This window comes from Falco cherrug, chromosome 1, assembly GCF_023634085.1.
Source record: "Falco cherrug isolate bFalChe1 chromosome 1, bFalChe1.pri, whole genome shotgun sequence".
In the NCBI taxonomy this organism is placed as follows: Eukaryota; Metazoa; Chordata; class Aves; order Falconiformes; family Falconidae; genus Falco; species Falco cherrug.
The window spans coordinates 16897698-16915979 of NC_073697.1; the positions used below are offsets into that span (position 1 = coordinate 16897698).

An 18282-nucleotide genomic window follows, 5' to 3' on the forward strand; every position below is an offset into this window, starting at 1 on the left:
GAATGATGTAACTGAAAATTCCCCTTTCTGTACTGCTTGTTTCCTGATCACTTTTCTCTTTGTTCTCATGGACATTCCAGCAGCTGCATATCTGCTATTCCTGATCTTTTATTCCTACAAATCTCTGAAGACAAGTTATGTCAACAGCCACTTTAATTAATTTGGTACGAAACGGGGGGTATCAAGTAAGAAGGAGAGCTGTGCTAACGTCCCGCCTCTTGCAAGACGAGAAGCGTCCGACAGCTGCCTGCTACAGCTCCACCTCTGAGCGCCGTGCTTCCCGCTTCGATCCAGATGGGAGTGGGCGACCTACTACATGGGACACCTTTGGCATCTGGGACAATCGCATTGACGAACCTATTCTCCTCCCACCAAGCATAAAGTATGGGAAGCCGATTCCAAAAGTAAGCCTGGCCAACGTGGGCTGCGCTAGCCATATTGGGAAGCGCAAGGAAAATGAAGACCGGTTTAATTATGCTCAGCTGACAGAGGATATCCTGTACTTTGCGGTATATGATGGACATGGTGGGGCAGCAGCAGCAGACTTCTGTGATAAGTACATGGAAAAATACATTAAGTAAGTGTGCATCAAGTGAATGCGTGTCAAATGAATTACAGTAGAGATTCCTTCCTTAGGACTGAAAAGTGGGTCATACATAGTCACTAATCCTCCTGGGTTATATAGTCACCTAGCCCAACGGGACAGCAGGAACACCAGTCTGGAACAGTCCATTACAATGGATATGCTAGCAACTACTTAGTATGGTGCCTGCCCCATTGAGTAAGACCACAAAGACAAGAGGGGAAAATATGATTGTTCCCACCTTCCAGGAAAGGACTGGGAATACAGAGGGAGTATGAATTGACTGTTTTCAGATGGGGTCACTGTGATCACTGACCTATGGCTTGCTTACACTCTTTTGTATCTCTGTGCCACATCCTTGGGTGTTGGAAGAGGAATTTATGTATTTGCAAAATTACGGGATTATGCTTCCAGTGCAGGTCATTAGTAAAATCATATTTCCTTTTCACTGAACTCCATCATTATTCAAAGCATTCAGGGAGGCAATAAGGCTATGAAAGAGATTCATCAAGAAGTGTATTTCCTGGAAAGAAATGAACATTTTTGCTTGCTTGTTTGTTTCCAGAGAATTTCTTGCTGAGGAAGAGAACCTGGAAAATGTTTTGAACAAAGCTTTTCTAGAAATAAACAATGCGTACGAAAGGCATGCTCATCTGTCTGCTGATGGTAGGTAAAAAAATATTCTACTCCTATGGATGTGGAGAATAAGGTTTCTCTTATTTGCTCAGTAGTTTTGTAGTAAAATGTCCAGAAAAATGCTTGAAAACAATTTTACTTAACATAGGATTTTGCTCTGATAACTTAATGCAAATGAAACAATTACACTTTACCTCCTGAAAATGAAAGCGCTAGAAAAAGTCTAAGTCAAATTTACTGGGGGAGTTAATAATCTGAATGTTAGCATAACCATCAATTTCTCTTAATGTGATTCTGTCAAAGAAAGTGTTAAGTTAGCAAAAAATGATTTAGAATTGCCAGGATCGTAACTTGACTATGCAAGGGGGGGGGTTGGTTTGGGTTTTTTGTTGGAGTTTTTGGTGTGTTTGTTTGTTTGTTTGTTTTAAAGCTGTTATTCCTGTGGGTTAAAAGCAACAGTGTCAGAAGTTCCCCTTTCTAACTTGGCTGCTGCACCTGAGGAGGAACGTAAGCCAAAATTAATACAATTGATATTGCTTCTGCACAAACAGAATCACAGGAGTAGCAGAGTGTGAAAGGGAAAAAAGCAGTGAAGAGGAAAACGAGGTTGGCTGTGGTAAGGTGGTGGTAAAGCTGGCACCAGCCCTTTTAGACTCCTTAGTCCTGGCTGTTAGTCAAGTTCTTGTATATGTGTCTAGAGACTAAGCACATCTGAAGTTCCAGTTCTAGCAAGGGGAGCTTAGAGTAACTTGGGAAGGGAGATAGAGGTCCGCATCCCAGTTCTGTCATAGGAGCTTCCTCAGCCATGAGACACAATTTTGAGTCAGTTTAGCCAGTTTTAATAAAAATCCCAAACAAAACTCAACTGAAAACAAACAATCAAAAAACCTGTCCCAGTGCTGGTGCGGATGCTGGCAAAATGACTAAGGTCATTTCAGAAAAAAACTATAAAAGTTTTCGCTTGAAGAACTACTTGAAACCAACAGGCCATCTAGGAACTGAAGCAATACTGTATTCTCAAGCTATTTTTCTGAAGCAGTGAATGAATACAGTCAAGGAATTGAGCAGCTTCCTGCAGTTCAACTGCTAGATGAATCTAGATAGACTCAAATATTTTCTGGCAGGACAGGTAGCCTGCTTGTTGCACACTGTGAGGTATACACACCTTTCCTCTTACCTGATACAAGCCAAGGTATCAGGGGTATCAGGAAAAAAGTCTTAAGTCCTGAAATGCAGTCCTTAAAAAAGGGAGATTAAATCTATAAAGCTCATTTCCTCATTATATCCCCCCTTTTTTGATATATATTGAAATCCTTTAACAAAAAATGACATTGTAAAAAAAGTCCAGAGTCACCACTGACCTATGTGGTGTGTTTTAACCGAACACGAGAGACCCATCACTACAGCAGATGTGGTTTTTTTAATCCAAGAGCCTCCTTGCAAATAAATTTTCTCAAAAGCCCAAATTCAAGAAAATATCTGAATACAGGTTTATGTGCGTCCCTGGATCAGGACCTTTCATTTTCACTAATGTGAAGATCTTTTATATTTGTCCCCCTCCCCATCCTTTTGTTAGTAGGGCAGCTCTTGGTTTGGCTTATTGAAGGGACCTCTATTAATTGGCAGAGCAGCTCCTCGAGGGGAACGATTGGGAACTGTAATGGGTATATTATTTTGTTATTCTGAAAATGGTTTCTCATTATAGCATTTTGGACATGACACTTACGGAACTGGGTAACAAAATTTGACCGACCAGTTGTGCAGTAAGCTGAGCGTTTTGGAACTGCTTATAGAGTTTTTTCATACCATTTAACTAACAGGTGCTGCCTAATGAAACATAATGCAAATGCCAGCAAATTTACGTAACAGTTACCAGTACACTGGGCAAACCCTCCTCATTTAAAAAGCTTGAGGTCAAGCGAAACAGAGGGCAAAAGCATTGTCAAACATCCACAGGTGCCACACTCTGGCAAGCACTCAGTGTTTCTCAGATAGGTTGACCATCTGCAAGCTCTTGCAGGAGCCAGAAGGATCTAAAAGTGCCCAGTGCTCTTGTCTGGTTGCCCAGCTATAAGGCAAGGAGTGGAGTAAAAGGGTGCAAAGACAAGTGTGGATTTCTGAACAAATTAAATTTTTTGCATATCTGTTGTTAAAATCATTCAATTCTATGTTGACTACTTGGTGTGGGTATTTTTGTTGCCGCTGTTTTGAAAGTTGCATAAAATTTCAATGCTTGGCATGTGTCCTCGTTAGAAGCCTACTTTCAAACTGATTCAGTTTGCCAGCAAAATTTGTGATTAATTGTGGCTATTCTAGACGTGACAGTCAAGACTGTTGCTAAAGTATCTTGAAAATGGTGGCTGGTTGTGTAACACTGGGTATCTGGCTCCCCAGGACTGACCTTCTTTTGAAACCTGGCCATAGTTGTCAAAGTGGAAAATAATAGCTTAGTCTTTTTCCAGTAGATGACCCTGCCAGAGTTCACTCAGCTTTCACTGTATCTGCAAAAAAAACCACCAGTGCATGTTCAGGATGTCCAGGTCTTTACTAACACACGACCAGCTCTGAAAATGTGTGCCTGGGTGTTTGAAGGAACGTAAGTCCTAGGACAAATCCCTGTCACCAAAATTGCATGGGTAATGTTTGATGCATTGTTTACAATTCTGTTTAAGAGGTAAAACCCTCATATAATGGCACAGATTTAACAGGACTAGAAATGTGCCTTGGAGCACCTAGCTATGTCTTTAAGGGCATGGCCCTTTGGTCACTTTACAATTACAGAATATTTGAAATCATAGATGGAAAACACATAGCATAATAGCTACAGTGAGCTTTCAGTAGAAAAAAGGTGTTTGTATGGGTTCCAGGTGCTGCTACTGTGTCTGGCATGCAGTTCCCTGGTGCTGTTAGAGTGCTGTACTGGCCCGACAGAGACTGGTCCAGTATCCCCTCTGACAGCGATCTGTACCTGTTATTTTACACAAAAGCATGAGAAACTCGCTGTAGGCAGACCTGGGATAATCTGTCCTCCACCTAAATCCTTTCTAATCATTTACAGCTTAGAGAGATGCCTGAGCCCTGAAGCGTGGTGTTTGTTATCTGTTCAAAAATACATCTATATTCACTTCCATAGTTTTAACTATATTGTCACTTCAAAATCATTGATAAACTTAGGTATAGAACACAGTAAAGGAAGCTCACATCCAACAAATATGTCATTATCCATGCGACAGCTTTAACACAGACAGACATAATTTTCTGATGTTTTTGACCAGCCATAAAAACTGAAAAGTAAGCTTTGCTTAGCAAGGACAGAAATAAGGAAGTGAATCACGTTCTTCAGGAAATTTGAGCATCCCTCTAGAGAAATGTAAGACAAACACTCTCCTGGCCTAGTGCCGTCATACAAGGTACTGCTGCTGCTTCTGTTCACTGTGATCCACTGCTCAGAAAAGACAAGAGGGAGTCTTTCCATTCACCTCCATGTTCGGTGCATCCAACTCTAATTACATTGGCCACTCACTTCTGGAATAGCCATCTTATTAAAATGTAGCCAGGTATTAACCGATGTATCTATGTTTGAAACGCAGTCCTGGAATCTTATTATGCTGAGCAAACAGCAAAAGTTATTTAAAAATAACTAAACTTTAGTAGTGGGTTTTGGTTTTGTTTTTTTTCAGTTACCATTCAAACATATGATTTTTATTTCTTTGAGTATGTTAACCTGCAACACTGAGGAAAAGGGAGAGCTGGAGAAATTGTAATTAAATATTTCATAAATCTATCAACATTACAAAGGCAGCCTTTTTAACCAAGTGCCCTGATGATTACCTAGTCAAGTTAGAAGATACTAGTTACAATATTAAAGGGGTGTTTATTTTGCATATTTTCCCATGGGTCAGAACAATTCATATACTTCTATTTAGTGCCTTTAAGATGGCTCCATTTTAGTTGGCACCAGTTTGAACTCCCCATTTTTGTGTTCATATATAAAAAAAACAAATTACCTTGAGGAAGCAGATTGGGCCATATTCTGTACTGAAGATGTTCTTCAGTGTGGCCATTCTTGCCAAATATGAGACAGCTGGCCCTCTAGCATGGATGAAATTCTTTGATTGATTTGGTGGTTGGTTATGTACCTCCAACAAAAGGAAAAAAAGTGTATCTTTTATTTTGGCTGAATTTAAACTGGTTGGTGGCAATTCCCGAGAAACACCAAGGCTAATTTGATTTATTTGTGACCAAAGATGCATGTGTAAGTCTCAAGACATGCAAAAGACAGTGCAGGCAAACCCAAGAGTGACTGCTTTCCCTGTTCTGCAGCCCTTATTCTTTCATCTCAGTGTTGCAGGTTTATTTTGTTTGAACAAAGTCCCTGGGTGAATTTCCTCTTTGCCTCTGTGTGCGTGTTATTTGTGGCAGACACTGTACCTGGTCAGCAGCTCTAGAACTGGAGGCCCTGGACACTATATGCTGGGCTTCAGTGGAAAGAGAGATCTGCTTAATTTTGTCCCAGGTGAAGGAGTCCGGCGGTTCCTAGCCTGGACTACTGGAAGGTTCCCACATCCTCTTTGTCACATTAGTTGAGATGACTTGCAGTAGAAGTTGTCCAGTGAGTGTTAAGAACCTATTGAAAGATCTTAGTTTTATAGTGATATTGTTAGGAAAACAAAATAAACTCTTTAATTGTTAAAAACCAATATACATGCTGATACAACATATTTTGATATTATTAAATAACTTAGCAGCAGTTGCAGTAAAACACTAGAAATGTTATCCCATCATCATTCCTATGGTTTTGAGCTGTGCTAGAAATTACATGATGCTTATAGTCTAGTTACATCCATGTTCTTGCACCCCTACCCAGAACGTGAACTGGTCCCAAGGAAGAGAGTGTGAGCAGCATTTATTTTTCTAAGAATGCTGTTTAACTAATAAATGTATATAAAGCTCAAGTCACTATGACCATTACCACAATTTTGGACAATATCTTGACTTGTTCTTTAGTACCATCCCTTGATTTTGTGGTAGCAGCTCTTGTCTTTGAGAGTTTGCACTTGAAAGATACAGATTCACCTGAATGTCCAAATGTTTCCAGTCATTTTTGAATTAAAGACTACAGATCTTGACTTTTTCAGAAACTGTTTATGTTTGTCAGCTCCAAAACCAAGGAACGAAATGGGAGAGTAGCGGCAGTTCTGCATTAATTTTAATGTCTAAATAAAATGTCTTTTCTGTGAAGTAAGAGAGTAGTTTTCCGTAAGTTCTTCCCTTCTTTTAACTGTTGGCTAAAACAGGTATTTTACTGGTTCTACTAAAATTTCTAATCGTACTGGTGCTTCTTAGCATCTTACTTTCATTATGTGCCTCTAAACGAGCCTGCACTGGACTAGTCCTTGCTTCAAATTAGAATCAGGATGTCAGTGCTTACCTGAACAGGCAGAAGCTACCGGCATCTAAACAGTTTTGAATACCATAGCCTGCATGGCAGCCGTAACGTAGTCCAAGATTTGACCTAGGTCACCATGGTTCACGACTGACGTATTGCTTAAGTGTGTAGCTAAACCGAGTCCTCACTGCAGTAATAATACCTGTTTTAAATAATAACACAAGCTTCGTTCAGACTTTTTTGTGAGGTTTTTTTTGATTCATCAACCCACTGCTTTCGCTGCACAACAAGGCTCAATGCATCTTCCAGGGCGCTGTGCACTTCAGTTTACTCCCAGCCCTGTTTGACTTAGAGGGTGCTGAGACCATGCAGGGTTGGGAAAAGAGGTTGCCAGGATCGCCGAGCACTCGCAGTTCTGTTTCCATAGTACGCAGCAAGTCGTGCCACGTGTATGCTGCTTGCTGGCAGCTGATCAGGGATGGGGCTGGCCGGCATTCCTCAGGCTCCAGCACACGCTCCTGTCTCAGATCCATCCTGCCTCCCTCGGGACAGGGCTGCAGGGCCAGAGGGGAGGGGTGCTTGTAGTCGTAGCTTGGTGGAAAGATCTTTTAGCTGTTAGTCATGTGGAAACAGGACGGTAACTGGGGATTCTTGTTACTAAGTTACAGCAAAACTCCTCTCGAATTGGCTTGCTTTTAAAACCTGGGAAAACTGGAAAATCCCAGAATGCGGAAGGCCTAGAGAGGACCTTTCAAGGGGACCTCCACTGGCTGCGAATGCAAATGTGTTCCGGGCCGTAGCTTGTCCTGGCCAGACATTTTACTGTAGTAGCTCAAGGTAGCCCGTTACTGCTTTCCAGGCACCTCTCACCGAGTTACCTTTGCATAATTTGTGGGAAGGGAAGAACTAACTGTCAAATGGGACTGCTTCTTTCAAAAAGCAAGCAAAAAAGGAAAGCTGGAAAGTTCTTCTGGCATTTCCTTCACCACAGATAAAACGGCAGATCCTTTCTGAAATAGGCAGACTCGCATTTCTCCTTTTCAGGCACTCTTCTTTTTTTTTTTTTTTTTTTTTTTTTTCTTTTCCCAGAGCATTGTAGAAATTGAAATGAGAAACCCTTAAATTTACTTGCACCAGTTAATTCAGCCAGGTCCCTGACACAAGTCAGTCAGCTCAGAGCTCTCTTACCCTGTAAGAGAAGACAGACAACACCCAGGGCTCGGTTTTGCCCTCGAGGCAGTCACTGTACCCCCACACACCCATCAAGTGATCCCACCAGTTCCTGGGGCAGATTGCCTGGAGAACCACTGGCAGCTGACTGCACACACCGGTTTGCAGGCACAAGGTGAGGCAGAATCCAGCTTGACCTTTGTGCTAGGACCTCCAGCAAGTTGACAGGGTCTGAAGGGAGCAGCATCTCTTTCTGAAAGAAGCCAGCAGCCTGCTGGCTCAACCCTTTGTCTCTTAGCAAGACTGGGGGAAGCAGAGGAAGATTGTAACAACTCTGACAGCCACAGACTGGTGGAAAGGAGCGATCTAGTGTTTCTCCTCTGGTGAACTATGTGGAGCTACAATTACTATTACTCAATTTCCCACTTCACCATCTAACAGCAGGGAAGGGCCATCAGCTTTATGGTGGGCTACCCATGTAATCACGGTGCCCAGGGATAAGGACGATAACCCTGTAACTTGGGGTGAGCTTGTGGTACAGAAAAAGTGTTTGCTGCAAGCAGAAAGGAAACCACTGTACCTTGTACCACTTTTATTCCACTTGCCCTCTTTGCATGGAGCCATGTTGTTGCACAGAAATACTTATCCTTTCCACTTCCCCTCTCTCCCCCTAGTCCTACATGCATGCATGTTTGCGGTACTTTTTTTTTTTTTAGATTTAGTTTAAACTTAAAAGCAGTTACTGACCGGTAATGTAGAACACAAGTTGTCTTCATTTTACCAGCTGAAACTTGCTGTTACAAATGGTCCCATGCTTCGAGGCAGTGCTAAAACCTCTTTCTTTGGTATGATGTTTATAGCAACTCTGGTGAACTCTGGGACCACTGCAACAGTGGCTCTGCTCCGGGACGGTATCGAGCTGGTTGTGGCAAGTGTGGGAGACAGTCGTGCTCTGCTGTGTCGAAAGGGAAAGGCCATGAAACTCACCATTGACCATACTCCAGAAAGAAAGGAGGAGAAGGAAAGGTACCCTGTCAGCTGATGTCGTGGCTTTGCAGGGCGCAGCCTCAGGTCAGGATGTGCTTGTGTTCTGCTGCTGGGTTGGGCCTGGAAGAAAGCAGAGAGTTCAACATAATGCCCCAAGACCACCCCTGAGCGGGCAGAAAGCAGCACAGCTCCAGTTAATTAATTTGGTTCCATTTAGAGGACTGGGGATGCGGAAAGCCTTGCATGAGCATAAACTGTCTCATCAGTAGGATCAGCATAGCTAGGACTCGGTACAGAGCTGCGACCACGTGGTTCAGACTTGTCCAAGACTGCCAAGTTAGAGCCAATTGCTGCAGCAATGTGCTATGGTTCCCAGGTCAGGACTCAGCCCACCAAGCCACATCACTTGTGTGGAGCCTTCAAACAGCAAAAGCCAACCATCAGTCTCCCAGCTTAGGCACTCTGTGCCCCGTTCCGCCTCAGGAGCTAGTGACAGAAATTGCAGATAGAGACAGGGGTAATGGTGTGAAGCAGTAACTCATATTCACTTTTTCTTTCGTGCCTCTGGACAGGATTAGGAAGTGCGGTGGCTTCATTGCCTGGAACAGTTTGGGACAACCTCATGTGAATGGTAGACTTGCAATGACGCGGAGCATAGGAGATTTGGATCTTAAAAACAGCGGTGTGATAGCCCAGCCGGAAACAAAAAGGGTTCAGGTAAAAGAAGGCCTGGTTAACAGGGACAGCCACATTCGGACTAAGGGGCATCATAGCTATTTGATGCACGTGGTGCTACCCACACGACAGATGCCCAGGTGAAGCCTGATGACCGAGCATTGTTTTTTATTTGTGGTGAAGTAACCAGAGACCAATTCTAATGAAATAATTTCAGATTAACACTAACAGGACAGAAAAGAATCAGGCCCTGATACTAAATTCAACCAGATCAACTTCTAAATCCCATTTATCACAGTACAATATAGGATGAGGGAAGAAAGAGCACGTGATATCCATTACTGACATACAAAGCTGTTAGTCTGTTTGGGTCTCGTGGCCAAATGAGTAATTTTGTGGTTAATACTGATATAAAACCATCACTGAGAACTAGGTGGGATATGGATGGGCTGTCATCAAAAAAAGTAGAATATCTAGAGGTCTGCACACTTGGGAGGAAGGGAAGAGGAAAGGGTAGTTGTGTGCATCCTACCATAGCTCTGTAGTTGTCTGGAAAACAAATTAACCACCCAGAAGGTATTCAGCACAGTTGCCTTCACTTTTGCAGGAAGGCTTTCTTCTCAGCTCGTGTTTGTTACTTTTCCCCAATGCACCTCCCAGGGCCTGGGGAACTTACATTCAGTTGGTCCTAACTGAACGTCACCCACTAGGCTGAGGGCTTTAGGGAGATGACTGCAGTGCTGTCTATGTCTTCCTTGAAATCCTCAGTTTAAGGAGGCATTTTGTTTACTGGGCAATGAACAGGTCTGGTCTTTCAGCCTTTAGTGTGTTCAGAGGGCTGCTTCCTACAACTGGAAGCACCTTAAGATGCTTTTCTCCAGTACAGGGAACACAGTCTGTGTGGCTGGTGGGTGTGCTCAAGGATTCAAGGGGCAGCCTTTAGCTCTCCAAGGGTTTGGGGGTTCCAGTTAGTCCTTGCACAGAAAACAGGAGAGCGTATAGCACCCCCCCAAAAAAGCGCTTTTTAATAGAAGGCAAAAAAATGAAGTCGGTTGATTTGCCTTTCAGCACTCGCTCCAGCGTTGTGCATAATGTGTGCCTTTATTGCAGTTGCATCATGCAGACGACAGCTTCCTGGTCCTTACTACAGATGGTATTAACTTCATGGTGAACAGTCAGGAGATCTGCGACTTCATTAACCAGTGCCATGATCCTGCTGAAGCTGCCCACGTTGTTACTGAGCAGGTAATGCTAGGGCTTCTCATAGCACCAAATATTTGTTGGTTTTTGTTTGGTTTGGTTTTAATAATACAAGTATAGTATACAACCACTCATCCAAGTGAATTGGTTGAGACATGCCCTAGCCCTGCTGGCTAGCCTTTTCTTCACTCCGGGTCTTGCCACGTCCTTGCCAGGTACCACGGCAGTTAACTTGGCTTAGCTCACAATCCACTGAACTGCATGGGACTGTAACTGCCAGTTATTCCTGTGCTGATTGTGTCATCAACACAGAAATGGCCCGTTTCTCACTGGGGTTCTGGATGGTGGCATATCCTATGGAAAGCTCTGGGGCATACCAAGAATGCAGCATAAGGGCTGGGAAGGGGCAGGGAAGTCTCTTGCGCGTGCAGAGCCAGACACTTGTTTCCTTTTCCAAGCGAGATAATCATGCTGACGATTTGTTTCTTCTCTCAGGCAATGCAGTTCGGCACTGAAGACAACAGCACAGTTGTCATAGTGCCATTTGGAGCATGGGGAAAGTACAGAAACGGTGAGATCAACTTCTCCTTCAGCCGCAGTTTTGCTTCCAGTGGGAGATGGGCGTGAAGACCTGCCACAGCTATCTTTTCCTGCCATAATCTGGACACAGCGTGCTGCAGGAGAACATATCCATCTGTTCATAGGTTGACTCAGTGTCTTGTCCATCTCTTCTGTTACAGAAGATGCCACTGCTCCCTCAGTGCGTAATGCCCGGTTGTTGCTTACGGCTGATCACATTTGGCTGTGTTTATTTATTCCACTCAGCATTGAGGCAGCTATTTCTTTGGGTTTGTAGCCCCAGCAGCTCTGCACACCACTTTGTTCACATAGACGAGGCTCTGGGCTTTCACCTAAGGCTGGAGGTGTTGCACAATTGCTTCATACCTACTTGTATTACCCAGGACCCTTAGTTACCTGGCAGCTGCGTAAGTCTGAGTCTCTGAGCCACATACTAGCTTCTTTGTGCATTCAAACGTGGGGAACAAACGCACAGTGTTCTTAGCTAGAAAAAAGGTGGGTTTGTTGTCTTCCTCTGCTGTGCAGCCACCCAAAACTCCCCTGTGCTTCAGGAGAAGTGGGTGAAAAATAAGGGAGAAGTTTCAGAAGTGTTTAGGTTCTGATGCCAGTGGTATTTGGTGTAGCTGAACGACTTCCTGAGACAGTACTGCTTTGCAGGGCTTTATGCTCTCACCACCACTGTCTGTGATCCTCTCGCTCCAAGGAGACGGAGCAGGCTGGAGCCATGTGCCCTCGGACAGATGGGAACGTTTGTCCATTGGGTCCAAAGCCTGTACGGTCTCTGTGGACCATGCAGCTGCCCCTTGCGCTGTCTTCTCTTTGGTGTGCCAGTGCTTGGCAGGAGCACAGAGGAGGGAAGAAGCTGCACATTTTTGATATCCAGAGACTCATCAATTTGAGTTTCTTTTTTTTTTTTTTTTTTAAGCAACTAATTTTAAACAGTTTACTAATCAAGATTCTTTGGATGTGTAAGACAGGAGATTTATTTCTTCATGAATATATGAGGATTTTCCTGCCCTCCACCAAAGGTTTCTTTCAGTTATTTATGATCTCCTGCGTCTCTTCATGGTATACAGTGAGCTGTAAAACACCAAAGCAAGCAAGCTAGAGAAAGGAGAGAGCATTATAATAATGTACGGTAATTCTTTTGTGTTTTGGGTATTGTTTCTAGTACGTGTCAGATATTCAGACACCAGAAGGTAGTTTTATACTTAAAGGAAGCATTTCCACTTCCCTTTCTGGAGGAAGTCTCCATCCAGTGAGGCACAGGGGCCAGAACTCTGAGTCATGCTGCTGTGACACGGACTGCAGGCGACATGTTGGCAGCAGGTGAAGATCTGCCCCAGCATGCCTCGTTCAGACCTCGTCCTTCCTCTGCTCCACATCAGGTGTGCAGCTCCTATGGCCTCCAAGTCACCCTGCTGCAATGAAATATGGGCAGAGAAGAACTGGGTTCTTCTCAGGCTTGCTGCAGTATTTTTCATTCTGTGGGTGTTTCCAACAGCACAGTTGTAAAAACAAACAAAATGAAAGAGAAGTTGCCTGATACTAAATCACCTTGCAATAAGGAAAAATATTTTTGAGATGTCTGTCCCGATTCTTGTTTTCTGGTGTGAGGTACGCATCTTCTTTACTTTTAGTCCAGGGTTACACCTTAGGCAGTTGTTCCACACGTTTTTCCTTGCCTCTGGCTGAAGGCGGAGCAGCACCTGGCAGAGCACAGTGTGCAATACTAGGTGTTTAGAGAGAACGCTGGCTTTGTTCCATCACTTGGTGTGTTACATGCTGCATATAGTGTGTATATTCTGTTTATAAGTACGAAGAGCTTGCTTGTGAGTTGTCGTATGTAAATCTCTGTCGTATTGGATGCTGTTGCTCAGGCCTCCATAGCGAGTGCATCACGGGTTTACAGGAACAATCCCTTCTCTCTCGCCAGATTTTCTCCAGGGTTGTGGTTCAGTCTTCATTTGAGATCAGACCGTTTGCTGGCCGCGCTCCCAGGCTCAGCCTCGCTGAGCTGAGCCAGAGGGGTGCTCTGACAGAGGCTCAGGGAGCTGCTCTGGGAGCATGGCTACGGCCAGCTCGTGAAGCGACCTGCTAAACCAGCAAGTCCGATGGCTGCTGGCAAAGGGTTAACCACAGCTGCAGCAAGTCGGACTCTGGGCACAGGGAAGGGTCGGAGGCAGCTCTGCAGAGGGAGTTGCTGTGGGGGTGGCTTTGGTATCAAGTGTCAGACAGACTTGATGGGTGCTGCAGGAATTTGGACAAGCTCCATCAACACTGTCCCCCTTCCAAACGCTGCTCGTTGCTGTTCGGCTGGCAAGCCATCCATCCAGGCAGAAGGTATCAGGGGCGCTGGGGGTGTCCGTGACAAGTACGCACTGGGGTTTTTTTTTGAACAGTGCTGGATACGCGCCAAGCGGAAGATACGGGAAAAAACACTGCTAATGAAGAGCAGTTGCTCTGAGGAATGACTTGCCAGTTAGAGTAGCTTCTAAATACTGACAGAGATGTAATGTGAAATGACAGTTTTTCTTCTCGTTGGAGGTTTTGGGGCTTTTTTGTTTTAGCCCTATCTGGTTGCCTGATTGCACAGAGAACAAAAGTGGTTGGGGGCTTTTATCCTCTCAGAGGAAGGATCCATCCATAACTTCTTTTAAATTTTATAAAGGAAGGGATAAGACAAAGCTTTGCAAAATAGAAGATGATTAGATAAAGATGTATTGGCCAATCACACAAAAAAGATTGGAAAGAACTTCTGGGTGTCACCTCACCCAGCCTCCTGCTCGGAGCAGGGCTGGCTTCAGAATTGCACACTGCAGTTCTCCTGACATGAAAATGCCGTGCCTGAAAATGGATGGCAGAAAGAATGTAGCAGGCAGGGCGGTTTACCTGTGGAACCACTCGACTGTTAAGTTGAAAAGTTAAAAACTTACCAGTATTTAACACGCACTTTGTACAGCTAACAATAAATTTCACAAATAAATTAGCACATACATGAAACTAAGGTATGCGCCGTTTTGCGCCAAGCAAAAGTGAATCAGTAACTGACAGATTAGAGACGCATTTCTTACGCATCGGTTATTCCCTGCTTGTTCACGCTAGTTTTCTGCACCTCATTCTGAAGTAAATGAGCTACTGATGAAGAGTGAATGCTTTGCCAAGTGGCCCAGTGGTCTGCCGGTTCCTCCTCCCATGAAGAACAGAGGTACCTTCACACCAGTTTGTGTGAATTCCTTACTTCATGCTGCGCGGGGCAGGACTCAGACCGCCAGCTTGAAAAGCATTTTGTAGCAGCACTCCATTACCAGGCCCGCTGGTCTCTGCCTCCTGAAGCACACACTGCTTTTTCCTGCCAAGGTGACAGTGAACTTCCCTAAGATTTAGTGGCAACTGCACCAAACCCTGTTTTTCTCCAAGAATTCAGGAAAAACTTGGACTCTCCGGGGTGATGGACTTTTCACCATTTGACGCTTCTCACTGAAGAGTCATTAGAACAAGTCCCTGCGCTTGCATTTCAGTTTTGGGGCTGTTTTGACACCGATATGGTGTTGGCAGAGCGAGCTTTGCCAGCACATTCATGCGTTGAGTGGGACTGAATGCGGAGGGCACAGACTATGATGTTGGTGGAGTAAAGCCGTGCTGGGGAGGATGGAAGTGGTTTGTCCTAGTGGCACTGAGGGATCAAATTAGCAGTGCTGCGGTAATGTCCAGCAGCAAACCCCTTGGCGCAGGGTTCTCCACCAGAGCTGGGCACCGCTCTGTTGTGATGAAGCTGTACTTTGTGATGGGCTGACCTTGGCTGAACCAGCTACCCACCAAGCCGTTCTATCACTCTCCTCCTCAGCAGGATACGGTGGGGGGAGAAAATAAGATGGAAAAACCCCTTATGGGTCGAGATAAAGCCAGCTTAATAAAGCAAAGGCAAAGGCTGCATGCAAGAGCAAAGGCAAGCAGATTTTTTTCTCTCCTTCCCATCAGCAGGCAATATCCAGCCACTTCCTTGGAAGCAGGACTTCAGTACGTGTAGCAGTTGCTCCACAAGACAAACGCTGTAATGCTAACAAACGCCCCTGCTCCTCCTTTCCCCCCCGATCGGCACAGGCCAGGCCCTAGCAGCGTGCCGGAGCTGTTGGGTTTTCAGCGGGGCAGGCACGGCACCCTTCTGCCAGGTGGCGCCTCAGTTTGCCAGGGTTGCTTGTTTGTTCAGGTGTAAAGTCCCAGGTTACAGGAGGCAATAATGGCCCTGGGGACCTGCCCACACACCCTGCCACCCGGGGACTGCCTGCCTCCGCACATTTCAGCATTGCCTCACCCAAAAGTTGTCTTCCCATACACCAGGATGCCAGATTCCACAAATCCCCTAATATTGCGAACAGCGTTAATCACTAGTATTAAACGGCTCATGTAAGGGCGAACGAGGGCATCGTGAATCTGCATAATAAAACCATCCACGTGAATCCTGGGGAGGAAGAGAGAGATGTATTTTCCCTCACCCTTCCCACAAGAGAGCTCCCCCAGCACGGCAAGGCCATGGATGCCAGGACAAAGCACGTGGCCATCGTTTGTACTCGCCCTTCCCAGGCTCAGCAGAAAGAAGAGATAAGCGGCGCAGCCACACAGCCCGCGAGCCGCGCAGGAGCCTGTCCCCGCACCACTGCTACAGCACGCCTGATACGGAACCGCTTCTGGCTCGTGCCCCACGCTGCTGCCGCAAAGGACTTGGCGTGGTGAACTGCCCTTGACTGGTCACCAGGTGCCCACCAAGCCACTCTGCCACTCCCACGGCGTGGGGAGACACTAAGAGGAAAAAAATCTCACGGGTCAAGATAAAGCCAGTTCAATAAAGCAAAAGCAAAGGCCGCATGCAGAAGCAAAGGAAAACAAGAGCTAAATCTCTCCTCCCCCACAGCAGGCAGTGTCTAGCAACTTCCTTGGAAGCAGGGCTTCAGTAAGTATAGCGGGTGCTCCAGGAGACAAACATTATGATAATAACAAATGCACCCCCACCCCCACCTTAGCTTTTACGGTATGGAATATCCCGGTATGGAATATCCCGTTGGTCGGCGTGGGTCAGCTGTCCTGGCTGTGTCCCCTCCCAAGACCTTGCCCACCCCCAGCCTACTGGTGAGGGGAAGGTTGGAGGGACAGCCTTGATGCTGTGCCAGCGCAGCTCCAGTGCCACCACTGGTGTGGTGGCCCCACCTTTCTGGCTACCAATACAAAGCACAGCACTGTGGGGGCTGCTACGGGGAAAATTAACTCCGTCTCAGCCAGACCCAACACATACGTTAGTTTTTTTCTATCTAGTCAATAAGCTGCCTGCTGCCCGTAGCAGCCCTGCAAGCAACCAGCTTTATAGCCCAGGACCAGCAAAATTCTCTCGCCTAGCAGAGAGCTCCTTTCAACCTGAGGACAAAAAGCAAATTGTCCTAACAGCAGCAGTTGCCTATCAGAGGTTCATTACAGAGGGATCACTAGCGGCATCTCACAGTTTGAACGGAATGAAACAGATTGTCAGTTTGCTCTCCTGCTCCCTATCTTTCCCACGCATCTGTTGTTACAAGAAAAAGAATGAGATTATTCAAAAAGAATGGTCTTTGTTACAGCCTGAACTGAACATTAAGGGTGACTTACCGAGCAAACCATAACAGGTGTTTGCCTTTTCCCTGCCTTTTAGGGATGGATCCTGCACACTGGATCTCTACGAGTATTTTCTTGCCTGAACAGTCCCCCCCAGAGCGGTGGTATCTCTGACTGTACGAGCACTGCGAGGGGTGGGCTGTAGGTGCAGGAAGTGTAAAGTGCTGTCCAGGTACTTGTTACTGTGAGGATGTGGAAGGCAAGGCAGGCCAAGTGCTGCTGCAGGATTTACCAGGAGACTGCAACTGGAGTGCCAGCTCAGTCTCTCCAGCTCCTGGAAAGGGGGGTTTCATGCTCTGCAGAGGGAACTCACTAAAGTATCTTTTGCAGCCTTGATTTAGGAGAGCTGGTCCCTCTGGAAGGTGAGCATAGTGCAAGAGATTGAAATGGGGATGAGATCCAACAGTTCTTTTAATACAGAGTCCTCAGTACAATCAGTCCCTTTGGGTTGAAAAGCTCAGGGTTGGAGAATAATCATGGAGCAGAGCTTGTGGCTGAGAAATGGGGGTGAGGAGGGAAGTCAGCAATATTGCTGCTTTTTACATACTTGGGGGAAATGAAAATTGCCAGAGCTTAGACTTACTGCAGGATTCCCGCTGACTTCCACAGGATCAGGGTATCGGGTCATTTCTGTCTCAGCAGGCAGATGTGTTGTGGTCAAAGGCACTGGGATTTCTAGCTAAGGGAGAAGAAGCACAAAACAACAGGTACCAGCGAAACTGGTTTAATATTAAATTTTCTTGAATAAATTCAGTTGGGCACTGCTGGGTCCACTGGTCACTCACCCAACAAGCCCAATGTATGGTATAGCAACACTCGGGGTATTCCTTGGTTCCAAAGCTGCTGCCCTCAGTGCAGAGATCTCCAGTGGAGTGTCCTCCTGACCCAGGCTATTGAGTTCTTGGGCAGCAGCGTGTGCCATAAATTTCTAAAGATGTAAGTGCAATTGCATACATTCATTACATACTTTGCCTTAGGACTGTGTATAATTCCTGTGGTTTCATGTTTATGTTTGGTGTAATCAGTGTCCATAATTCATCTACTACTTAATTTTATAGAGGTGTCCATTTTGCCTTTTTTTTTTTTTTTTTTTTAAACATTTGTTCATCTTCATCAACTCAAAGCTATGGTGGAGCAAACAAGCCTGTACTGGAATGCTTAAAAGATCTTTCAATAAATAATTTGCTTCTAGAGTTATGTCCACTACAAATGGATTTTTTTCTTCTTCCACCACATTGCAAACTACCAGAAAAGTTTCTGCTCCTCAGGCCATGTCGCGACTGTCGTGGTAGCCCTGGGCCTCAGACCCTGCCATAAAAAGCTCCTGATAACCAAGGCTTTGCCTATGAGGACATTCACCCAGTGATAACCAGTGCAAAGTACCTCCTGCCTCTGTGCTCTGTCAGCATCCATGGGCTTC

General features: G+C 45.3%; 1 protein-coding gene across 1 annotated transcript; it reads left to right on the forward strand.

Moving 5' to 3' along the window:
* Nucleotides 1-40: 40 nt before the first annotated feature.
* Nucleotides 41-18055, forward strand: PPM1K (protein phosphatase, Mg2+/Mn2+ dependent 1K). Its single transcript, XM_005440894.4, has 6 exons — nt 41-577; nt 1149-1249; nt 8639-8804; nt 9338-9482; nt 10551-10685; nt 11136-18055. The coding sequence occupies exons 1-6, from the start codon at nt 138-140 to the stop codon at nt 11265-11267; spliced, it is 1119 nt and encodes a 372-aa protein (XP_005440951.1). The 5' UTR covers nt 41-137; the 3' UTR covers nt 11268-18055.
* Nucleotides 18056-18282: the final 227 nt, after the last annotated feature.

Bases quoted from the DNA above. Each gene is read 5' to 3' on its own strand.
- PPM1K (XM_005440894.4), top strand. From the start codon at position 138: ATGTCAACAGCCACTTTAATTAATTTGGTACGAAACGGGGGGTATCAA. The intron at 1,250-8,638 runs GTAGGTAAAAAA...TGATGTTTATAG, and splicing joins TGCTCATCTGTCTGCTGATG to CAACTCTGGTGAACTCTGGG. The intron at 10,686-11,135 runs GTAATGCTAGGG...TTCTTCTCTCAG, and splicing joins CCCACGTTGTTACTGAGCAG to GCAATGCAGTTCGGCACTGA.